This window comes from Homalodisca vitripennis, chromosome 5 (assembly GCF_021130785.1).
Source record: "Homalodisca vitripennis isolate AUS2020 chromosome 5, UT_GWSS_2.1, whole genome shotgun sequence".
Lineage (NCBI taxonomy): Eukaryota > Metazoa > Arthropoda > Insecta > Hemiptera > Cicadellidae > Homalodisca > Homalodisca vitripennis.
Genome location: NC_060211.1, coordinates 53,158,452 through 53,170,844, shown reverse-complemented (window position 1 = coordinate 53,170,844; position 12,393 = coordinate 53,158,452). Strand labels below are relative to the sequence as shown.

The 12,393-nt window shown below is 31.2% G+C and overlaps 1 protein-coding gene across 1 annotated transcript in view; it reads left to right on the top strand.

Annotated features, from left to right (window-relative positions):
- Window positions 1–250: 250 nt before the first annotated feature.
- Window positions 251–12,393, top strand: part of LOC124363472 — a 36,457-nt gene continuing 24,314 nt past the window's right edge. Inside the window, exons 1-8 of the mRNA XM_046818720.1 lie at window positions 251–376; window positions 601–788; window positions 3,227–3,324; window positions 4,732–4,870; window positions 7,976–8,310; window positions 8,523–8,864; window positions 8,945–9,280; window positions 11,228–11,437. Coding sequence (XP_046674676.1) covers window positions 3,277–3,324; window positions 4,732–4,870; window positions 7,976–8,310; window positions 8,523–8,864; window positions 8,945–9,280; window positions 11,228–11,437 — 1,410 coding nt within the window. The 5' untranslated portion in view covers window positions 251–376; window positions 601–788; window positions 3,227–3,276. The remainder of the gene's footprint in view (window positions 377–600; window positions 789–3,226; window positions 3,325–4,731; window positions 4,871–7,975; window positions 8,311–8,522; window positions 8,865–8,944; window positions 9,281–11,227; window positions 11,438–12,393) is intronic.

Here is a 12,393-nt window from a genome sequence, read left to right as displayed (position 1 = left end):
TTAAAATAGCCTACATGTAGCATTTTTAATCTTAACTGTGAAATAAATACATGACCATGTCTCAATATTGAAAAGTTTATTCAATATTAATTAAAACTCACACCATTCTTAGTCGTTAATCTTTCTTGTAACAATGAAACTTTAATACTCACTTACTTAAACAATCCACGTGCGAGATGGGTGGTAGAAACTTCCATAACCAAAGAGCTATTAGGTAAACATGATTAAATGGTCAGGTGCCCCACTTCAGAGGTTGATAAACTTAGTAATCATGGATTTGGAGCCCTTGATCGGCTTTACTGAATCATTTATTAAGCACGAAATGTCTGGTATCGGTACAATAAACGCTCAGCTTCTGTAGGAGTCACTTGAAAGAGTGAGTATATTTGGATAACATCTTATACAACTGTACTGTAAAATTCTTTTGCTCTTAATAATTTAACCTATGATAAAATTTCTTCTATTGTTGACTTATCATCCATTGTAACATTTTTATGTTCTATTCTAACATTAATAGTAGTTTTCACTACTTAGATGTGACTTAAGTTCAAAAGCAATGTAGAGTTAAATACTACAAAATATTTTCCTGTCCATTAATAGAACAAAAACTGCTTTCACTGCTCAACAGTAGAGGAGACGACGAGATGGCAGGAAACACAAGTACTGTGGAGCAGGGTGGCTTAGCTACCAGCAGATCTTCAGCAAACCGAGGCCACAGGCCGAGGTACAAGTGTGTGTACGGTGGCCTCAGGCTACCTCACGTCATCAGAGCTTAACCAACACCTAAGGTGAGCAATCAGGGTTATAACGTATTTGTTCCTGTAGTAATAACATTGTGTGTTGTTTTCTTGTAAGCATTACAATACTTATACAAATTAAAAAAAATATTTATTGGATATATATTAAAGTTGATAAATATTCTTCACTTCTAATGAAGTATTTGCTAACATTCACATTTTATTTTAAGTATTAAGTCACAATATGTGGTGGATCTAGTGGGGCAAGGCGGAAAGATGCCTTCCCCCCAATATTCTCATACTTTCTTAATTCATTATTAGAAATTACTGTTTATATTAAATTATTTTTTATTAACATATTAATAAATGGAAAGGCAGTCAGTGACTACTTCTTATAACTGGCTGTGAATATTTATCTTGTAAAGGTACGTTTCCTAATTACTAATTGGTTATTTTTTTACATTTTAACATAATGTGAGACACTAAATTCTTTAGCATAAAAATATTTTATATAAATTTTATACATATTTTTGTAATATGTTTTACATTTCACATATTACAATGATCAATGACTTCTAAATATTGAAGTAATAAATATTTACACATTTTCATTATTATCATTTATATTACTTCTTTGTTTGATGAAAGGATTGTGAAAGAAACAGGATTTTCCCGGACATTTGCTATTGTTCAGTGAAACAAAAAACTTATATTACTTGCTATAATTTGGTCAGTATCATTATCACTGCAATCTTACATTTCCGAAATAATTACTTCATTTTCATTGTTATTATATTCTAAAAATGAAATTATGGGTTTATGATAACTAAAATAAGAAATAAAAATTGGGAATAAAATCTTGGTAAATATCTTTTAAACACAGCATCTATTGTTTTTTCCATACCTATGTTCTTTCCTATGTTTTTATCGTTTGACATTGTTAATTTTAATTTATCTTTTAAAAAGTCAATTAATGGTTTTGACATTTCTTCAGCAAAATGTGTATTAAAGTCAGTTTTTACATAATTTATTTTTTAAGCGAATGTAAGGTAAGGCCTAATGTAACTGAGTAAAGGTTATAATTATAATCAACAGAAAGACTAATTTTCTTTCAGGATTAAATTACACGTAAATGTTTGTAAATGAAACTTTGTACTGGTGGGTTCAGTAAAGGTTTTTAGTTAGCTGTTTTACGTATTCCTGTATTGTACAGGTTTGTGGGACGGAACAATGAACTGGTCATTGGGTAGTAGGGAGAATTATAGACACATAAAAGCACTTAAATCAAATGTACAGAAAATCAACACTTTACACAATATTGGATACAAACTATATGATAAATTCACAACAGAACTTATAAAGTTGTTGCCTACTAAGTCTTTCAAGAGACTTCTGTATAAAAACAATCAATTGACATCAGAGACACATAAACTACAAAACTTAATAATATAGTGTAATCTAGGTGAATAGGTATTTTTGTTGTCCCATCATATGCATAGTTGAGTGTACTGTGATGTTTTTAACATGATCTCTAAGCACGGTAGAGCATCCGAGTTTTCTGCACATAACATACCTAGCTATAATGGGAAGGGTTGATTCAATGTGAATGTTGAGTTCAGCTTCAGTTCACCTTCCTCTTAGCAGAAACATCTTATTGCACTCAATTGAGTACCTGATGGGCAACAAGAATACCTTTTCACCTATATTGCTCTATATTTCTCCAGCTTTATTTGGATCTCTCCAGACAACCATGATTCCAGATTCCGGGAGTCAAGTCTACGAGAATTACCCGGAGAGTGTGGAAAACCTCAGGAAGAAAGTGGGTCTGGGAGCACTCCCACACTTCTTTTATGTTTTTTTGTGCAGAAATAATTTCCTGTGCAAATTTAAAGTGCTTAATTTTTCAGAGAGAAGTATCAAAACGCTTTTCTGGTGTGGTCCGCTTCAAACCATGTACTGTATATACACATATTTAAGAAAGCAATACTACAATACTCTTTCTCTTAATGACACTGATTAAGATTAAGAACAAAAGGAAAGCAATAGAAATATACAATAATAATTGTATAAAATACTTTTGTTAGGACTATATTATATTATCACACTGATAAATTAATATAGGTAGGCTACCCAGGATATAGCACAGTCACTGTATTATTTCATGCACTCCTAATAAAAAGCAAACCTTCAACAAAACTTGAGAATATTAATATTATAAATTAAGTGATTTTATTTCAATTTTCTTTGTATATTTTGTAAAGAAAATGTAACTTACATCTTTAAGCAAAAATACAATATGTTCAAATTGAGCTATGTATATTAAAAAAAGTTATATAACGTTTATTTAAAGAGATATTTTGCACTTAATTGTAGAAATAATTTCTCTACTAAGATATAAAATTGCACTTAACTGTAATGTGATGTACAGACAAAAGTTACATAAAAAGTGTAAAAATATTTTAAAAGAAAATTCTTTTTTTCTAATGCAGTTGAGACCACTTTGCCTGGCACAGATACAGTCGGAAAGCTCTAATCTGAAATGGACTCATCGACTGACAACTATTCAAGAAAGGCTACTTTAATACAGGTAAATTATTACTTTAATATATAAAATATACATTATATATATATATATATATATATATATATATATATATATATATATATCATTTACTGTTAAAAATACATACAATATCAATAGATTAACATTTTTTATCCAGTTAAATTTTGAAGATTACAGTGGAAAAGTCATTTCTTAAATGATATCAAAGAACCTGCTTTTACATTTATTGAGTGAAAAATTATGTCTACAATAGTGAGTCCACAGTAATTGAAATAGAGAAGTTACCATAAAATATGTTTACTTCTACATACTTGTATATTTCCCAAAACATAAAAAAGTTCCCTCAAATGTAAACTCACCAACTGACAAAATTTGAAACAGAAATCTCGGTGGACTGTACCACTTTCCCATGTATCGTAAATATAAAAATTTGCATGAGAGGGTTTTTATGTGCTCAGGACACATCAATTGTAATATTTTATCTTTGACTGTATAGCCAATTATAACTATCTTGCAATGATAAATAAGGTGGGTGTATGCCAAACTAACATGCCAAACCCATGTTACGTAACAGACTTTGCTGAGGTTAGATGCATATTAAAATTTCAAGTCTATTACTTATTTCATTGCCATGTAGTACCATGTCACAAGCTAAAATGTTATATGATTGTACTTAGTTTGTTTAATAATTGGTTTATTTTGCTATTTTCTTATTGTCATCATGATTACTCATAAGATCAATGTAAAAAATGTTTGTAAATGCTCTACCAAATCCCATGGAATGACATGTACCATCATTACGCTCCTCTGAGCAGTTGTTCTAGCTGAGTAATCAGCGTAAAAACGATACAAATCTATAAAAACGATGAAAAGTGTAAAATTTCCATTATTATACAAGTAATGCGAAGAATAACCATCCTAGAACTCAATATTGTTTATATAGATATGAAGCTTATGCAGAATTAAAGTCTATAGATCAGTTTGTTCATGAGACATCATCCTTACAGACAGATAGACAGAAATTAAATAGTTTCAGCCGCTCCAGTGATAGCTTCGCTAACGCTCAGCCAAAAAGTTCCAGAATCTAATTAATATGAAACAGGAGGTGGTAAGAGCATGGCAGAAGGTTCTCACTTAGGGTGCTGAAATATCTATATACAGCCCTGTTTTATTTGTAGTAGAGTTTAGAGAGTAATACAAAATCTACATATCTCACCAGGAAAGTTCTGCAATACAAATCCCACACAAGACGAAGTTCAGTAAGGAAATTACCACACTATCTCAGTAATCTCTGTTTTCCTTCTGGTCTTGCATTTATTAAAATTCACGTGAGACCTAGGAAAACGTTACTATTATCTGATATTACAAAAATTAACCATGAAATAGACTTTAACATGATGAAAAGTAATCCTGTATACCATGATTGTGTAGATAGCAGTGACTGTGCTGGCCAACACAGGGATGTTCCTAAGTGGAATGGTGTTGGGGTTCCCTTCAGTCATTCTGGGGCCACTTGTTGAATCAGACAGTCCAGGATATCATGCTAGCATTGAAGAGGGATCCTGGATCTGTAAGTACACTTTGAAGTTGTAAACATTTTGAATGTCGTTATTTTAACCTGTCCATTAATTTACCCATTTACCTTCATTTGTTTCTAAATATTGAATCAGATCTTCTATTCACAACAACAAGTGGAATGTAATATCACAGTATCCCGTTCTCCCAGTTATCAGTTAGAGCACTAACTTGGGCATACCTTTAGTGGAATATGTTGGAACTCTCTCTTGCAATAGTAATAAATTAGTTATGTGATTAAAATATTTTATTTTAACTTGCATGCACAGATTTTAGACATCTGCTGGTCGTAAACACCCTTGTGAAAGAGTTTTTACTAATCTGAAACCACAAAATACGCCTGTTTGAAAGTTTCCTATCTCCAATTTTTTAAAAAATTATAATGAAAAGCACAAGCAGCTAATCAAAGTTATATAAGTAAATTTAAGTATAAATTAGGTTGATTTAGAACAAATTGGGTATAACAACTAAACTGTGATTTGTATAAATCATGCATAGCCTTTTCCACTCATTACAATATGTTTTGATGGTGGCCTTGACATTTGAGTCTTGTCCAATCAAATTTCATGGAATCCAGATCCAGAATTCAGATAATACTAATTTATTTCGTAAATTAATAAATTCTGTTAATTGTATATCTTATTCCTCAAACAGTATACAATATTACTTATAGAATAAAGTAATGTACATTGCAAAAGTATGAAATAGACTACCGTATAGTAAATTACATTATGGGAATTCCATCTTTGCTATCAACAAGTCAGAAATTGTTCATCAAAGTAATATTACTTTTCCATCAGAACATTTCTTTAAAATATTTTTTAGAGGAAATTAGATTTTTAGAATGTGGTATGTCCAATGTAAGTTTCATTTAATAATAAACACCAGAGAGTGAAACCTCCTTTTCAGAAAGTGACAGACTATAGGAGTCCAGAGTATATTGCGTTGCATAGTAGGACATCTGTGGAAATCTCCAACAGTTCTCAGATTACTTGTGTTACCCCCAACATACATAATGGCCTTATTACAAATACAGAATAAAAAATCAGAAGTCCGAGATAACTAAAATTCCTTTACAAGAAATCAAAGGTAATCAACCTGTTATGATTCTAAGTGCTCTCTTCTGTTCCAAGAAGACTTGGAATACATCAGGGGATCCACCTCACAGATAATTCTATAAGGCATTATAGATTTAAAATATTCATGGTAAACCATTATTAGAACCTCTCTGTCCAGTAGGGATACAGAATATTATATACAAAATCATCCTTTTTATAGAAAAAGTGTGAGTTATAGCATGATAGTTCTTTGGAAATACTCTTGAGTTTTGTGTTACTATTGTAATTGATAGCACTACATTAATTGTTTGGCACTGACTACCACGTGCTCTAGCATGGAGTGGAGAAGGATCAGTTGTAAAGCGATACTGACTCCTTCAGTATCCTGCAGTTTATCATATGTTTTATTTATTTAACTAAATTAAACCTTAAAAATTAATTTTACACCTACAATTGATTTTGTTAACCCAAACATTTAGTTCTTTGAGTTTTGATTAATAGAGACTGTAGTGTAATCAATTTTTAAGAGACCTTACAATTAAAAACAGCTTTCAAACTTTTTTAGATTATAGCTATTCAATTTAAACAAATTAAAATTAAATCTTGACTATTAAAGGTCTATAAATATAGAGAAACAGTGAAAAGTCCTTATAATTTTTCAATACTTTAAAATGGTTTTCATTTTAATTTTGTTATATCTCCTATGGTTTTTTGAGGAGTATAAATAATGATAACTATAATCTTTCAACTTAGGATGGTGACTATTTAAACAATTTGTCATAAGTTTAGTATCCATTCTAAACTGATTAACATTTTCGGATGGCAGCCATTGGAATGTGCACAGAAATTGTATGTTTGTCATTACACAATATATACCATACAATTTATTTCTTTAAATGGTTTAAACATCTTTTAGTTGTACCTTTTTTTATCTTAAAGTTCCAAGACAATGCACATTCAAATTTATGAAAAGTTATAAAATTATATGTTTTCTATTCATAGTGAAATTAAAGTGTTTTAGAATTCTTGAGTCATACATATGTATTCCAGATTAAGCATTCCAAACACATCCTTTAAGAGGTCACTGACATATGGCCTTGTGTAACAAGCCGTGCCAGAATGAGAAGATGGGAGTTTCCCATCACGACTATAATTAACTAACCTCAGAGATATTCAATTCTTAAATCTCTTTAGACATTATATGCCATCGGATCTTAAAAACACTCAAAAACTTTTCAACACAGTTATATAACGTAATGTTAAATCACAATGGTTAGATGTTTAGTCACAGTTTTAGACAGTAATTAATGGTTTTAGAAATTAAATTATGTGGATGTCCTTGAAACATCTCATGCAGAGTATTTTGTAATACTCATTATATTTTGTAAAGTTTATTTGCTGATAAAAGGTTTAAAAAAATTAATTCTTTTATCACTAATATAAGTACCAATAACAGTTAAGCCTTTAATGCTGCTCTTTTCGGTAATGATGGTCAATTTACTTGTATAGAAAATCAGTGAATTAAATGTCAATACATCATCCACTTACCTTTATTATTTATACACTAGACAATTAAGTGAATCTAATTTATTTAAATAAAATATTCACAGTTAGATTATTGGAATCAGCTATGCCTTGCACTTAATGAAAAAACAAAACATTTTATAATATTGTCAAGTATTATTTTAAAATGAGATACAATATTTTAATTTATACAGACCTACATTCAGCAGGTTTGAAATTAAAATATACAAATGGAACTAACAAATTGAAATATTTCCTTGAAGAAGCATTGGGAACAGGTGGGAATTTGTTGTAATTAACTGGTTCCATGTACTGTCTTTATCATCTAAATCTTCTTCACTAGGAAACAGTATTGCTACTGGAAGTTAATACGGACACAAAAGGTGGAATGGTTTAATACATGTCGTCCTCCCCAAAATGCTGTTAAGTCCTGCTCTTTGACTTTCTCCTTTCACTATGTATAGTATCTCCTTCCCTGTAACTGTACCTTCCTCTGACTCAATATCTTTGCCTTATAGCCAGTGTTGCTTCCATTTCCTCACCTGTGGGTTGTCTACTGGGAGGTCCCTTAGTGGACAAACTGGGTCGACGCACTGGTCTACAGGTACTCAACCTGCCGAACATCGCAGGGTGGGTGCTGCTTTCTCTGGTCCCTTTCCCCTTCCAGTCCGTCTACCCTCTCATAGCCGGGAGGATGCTGACAGGGTTCGCCGCAGGTCTGGCTACAGCTGCTGCTGCCACCTACACTGCCGAAGTCATCACTCCTCGGCTACGTACTCTACTTGTGACTGTGTCTCCTGTTATGATGGGCATCGGGATATTTACAATCTATCTACTTGCTGATCTTTTCCAGGTAACCTTTTTTTTAAATAGCAAAACAATATTAAATGTTTGCGGAACAGATTTCTAAATTATTGGTGTTTAGTTTCTATAAAATTTAAAGTACTTTTTCAATGTGTTCACAAGTATACTTGGAGGATATAGAAGTTGTTAAAGTTAATCTCTTCAGTACCATGCCCAGTTACAAATTAAATCCTGGTTTATACAACCATTGTTTGATTTCAGGATCAATGGACAATAGCAGCAACCATAGGCACAACCATTAGTATCATATCTATCGTATTCACCCCATTTCTCCCCGAGAGTCCATTATGGCTGCTAACAAGAAACAACCCTGAGAGTGCTCTTAAGTCTCTGATGATTTTGAGAGGAACAGTCTCCCCCCACAGTGTGGAAGCAGAGTTCAAACAAATGGTGGACAGCTTATCGTCAAGGAACTCCAAAATTACTTGGGCAACTGTAATTCAAGACATCAAAAAACCCGAAGCTTACAAACCACTGATAATCATGAACATGTTTTTCCTCATTCAGCAGCTGTCTGGGGTCACAGTGGTCATTGTTTATGGAGTAAGTATGTCACCATTAGCGGTTACTTAGTTCTAACAATTTTAAATCATATCACTTTACACATTATTCATCTGCTCCAGGTAAAATTCGCAAAAGACGCAGAGCTATCAGAGGACGCCTACACTGTGGCCCTGTTTATTGGTGTGGTCCGTGTAATCTCTACTTTCCTCACAACCTGGCTCTGCAACCGCTGGGGACGCAGGAAGCCTGCTGTAGCCATGGGTGTCGGAGTGACTCTCTCCTTACTGGTCCTCACTGGCTACTTAGCCCTCCGGCACAGTTACCCAAAGACTATCCCCTCAACTCCATGGGTCTCCATCATCTGCATACTCGTCAACATCCTCACCAGCTCCATCGTCTTCTCCACCATGCTGTGGTCCATGCTGGGTGAGGTCTTCCCCACCAATGTGAGAGGGGTAAGAATAATAGTTTTATTTCTCTCAAATTAAGTGGATTTAAAAAAAAAACACGCTAGTTAACTCTAAGCCTTGCATCTGGGCTCTGTTCTCAACATGGGGCTAAAGTCAAAACTTCATTATAAATAGGAATTCGTCTCAAATCCTAATGTTTTATTGCAAAAACTTGATGAAAATATGATTATCTGTTAATGCTAATGGTTTATAATTTATATTCAAAATTGAGTTTCTTATGTATACTAAATATAAATTCAAGCAATTGTTTTCACACATTATTGTGTTCATAACAATCCATTAGTATTGAAACACTCAAATCTAAGTTTCTGAATGAAAAATTTATAGATTTGTGATAAGTTTATATTTATAACACAGTTTTCAACTCTACCTGTATATTAACTGGGATAACATGTATGGCTTCTTAATAGAAGATTTTCAATGTTTTAACACAAATTTAAGCTGTTGATATTAAACACTTTTGTTCATGATTTTTTAATATAATGGTTCATTAACGATTATAATCTCATCTTTACTATCAATATTGTATCATGTATTACAGTTACTACGGTATCAACAAGGATGGGTTCATGAGTTACAAAGCAAAAAGAATAAAAAAGATTATGATGCTGAAATATTCTTCCTCTATGAATATAAATAATTAAAATGTAATACTCGAAAAAATGTTCTAAATTTTGATGTAGATAATACAGATAAAAGATGTTAAAAAAAGAATCCACCAATTTGAAGTAAACAGAATAAACTCGATTATCATTCTGTATACCAGTATTGTGAACCCTGACATGTGACTTTGCACTTGTTTCTTCCTTGTAGTTCTCAAACCAGTTTCGCTGGGTTTATCCAGTGACCTATACTACACATTTATTGTGCAGTTCATGGAAGTGTCATTCTGTCCATAGATGTTATTTGAATCTCAAATAAGGAGGAAAACCAAATTAAGAGTTGACTTTTCCTGACCAAAAACAGGTTTTTTTTATTTATGGGGTTAATATAGGCAACTAAAAGTCTTTGAATATTTATTATATTTAACCCTCTCTACCACATAATAAGTTTTGGGACCTTCTAGTCAACAAATTACGATTTAGTATAATATTGCTTTATGTACGTATGTGTATTAGGATGTAAATAAGTATGTCTGATTTTCACCAAAAGAGTACGGTTTTTAAATAATCTAATATAGTTTAATTCTTACGTTTTATATTTTTACTCTAAAAACCTTGTTAATAGAAACAAAAAATAACATTTAATGTTTTATTTAATTATTACCATTCATGGTAAATTATAAATTGCTTAACATATTGACAGAAACTGCACATTTAAATAATTTTTCATTGAAAGGCACTAAAATATTGCACTTTCATTTGGATATAATGGAATTAAAATGTGGTTTTGTCCTATAGATAGATATATTACAGTACAATGCTACAAATTAATTTGTGTTATAAGTACCTCTGGAGAATGTTTTAATTTCAATAAATTTCATGATAATTTACCAAATTTAATTATGGAACAGTTTTTATATTCAGTAGTTTTAATTAAATATTTACAATTAACAAGTCATTAAAAAAATAATATTACAAAACCCACATGTTTATGGTGATTAAAATATTTTATTTTTTTGAATGAAGATGCAATTAAAACCATGAGAACCCAAAATTTTCAACCTAGGCTTTTGAAATTCTCAAATAGTGTGGAAACGGTGAAATAAATATCTATATTGAAAGGGTAAAATAGTGTGCTGTACTTCAACATTGTTTACTTTATTTATAGTTATTCTGTAGCTTTCACTGTTTCTTTTGTCTGCATTCTGATACGTAAGTTGAAACAATACCAATTTCAAAGATTCAAAACCTGACACAATGGTGTCTGTCTAACTTGTGTATATTAATAAAAGCATTTCTGGTTTAATTTGATGAGGCAATTTTTTTACAGGTATCCAGTGGACTGACCTCATGTTTTGGGTACATCATCAGTTTTCTGTCGATAAAGTTCTACCCCATTGTAGTGACAGTGGTAGGCAACATTGCAGTCTTTAGTTTCTTTGGCATTTCAGCCCTACTTGGTACAGTTTACTTGGCGATATTCCTTCCCGAAACACGCGGCAAGTCTCTACAGGATATTGAAAATTATTTTAAAGGTAATTTTTATTAAATATTTTAATTTTTAAAAGTAAAAGATATTTGATGCATCTATTCAATAATTTTAACTCTCTCATAAATTCGTAAATACTTGTTGGTAGATTGAAAACTATTCTGAGGTCAAAAATCAAACAACACATTTTGTTCTTCAAAAAAATGTTAAACAGTAGCTTATAATCAAGGTGAGGAAATGCCAATAATCAATCTTGATCTTTAAAGGTTATTTAATTTTATTATTGTTATCATAATTCAAATTTGCATCAAGACACCTTTTGAATTTAGGGACCATGATTATTAACTTGGTTATTTGTTTTGTGAACATCTTAGTGTTTAAATAATGTAAAGACAAAATAAGGCAAGGTAATGCACTCTGAACTTAGTTTTGTTTATTTATTTCAAATCTGAATAAAGGTATAGAATTAATTATTTTATATTTTATTGTAAAACTATTTTACAACAATGTATCACATCTTAGGCTTTATTTGACAGAAAAATTTAGTTACTGTACTGGTATTACACAGGTTCACAAGGAGAAATAAATTTATAATAACTGAACATATCAAGTAACTAGACAAAAACTATGCATCACTGAATATTTAATGTGATATACAAAAAAAGTTTCTACATTAATTTAATTTATTCATAAACAAACAAGCAAGTACAGTCTATGATGCACCAATGATGCGCAAAATTGCCTTAGAGAAACGGCCTTGAGTTTTATCCATAACAACATATTAAAATTTAAATGCTTCTAAATTCCTTATATTTTGTTGTGGACTTACAGGAAATACCTAGTTAAGATTTAATTACTCTTATACAGGGCGTTTCTGAGCTTTTCAATTTTGTACTTTTCAATATTTAAATGATTAAGTAAAAATATGTTCATACGTAAAAAAAAATATCAAACAAATATTTTGACAAAGTTTAAAAGTGTTGTATGTGTGTATTCATTCTATCTTT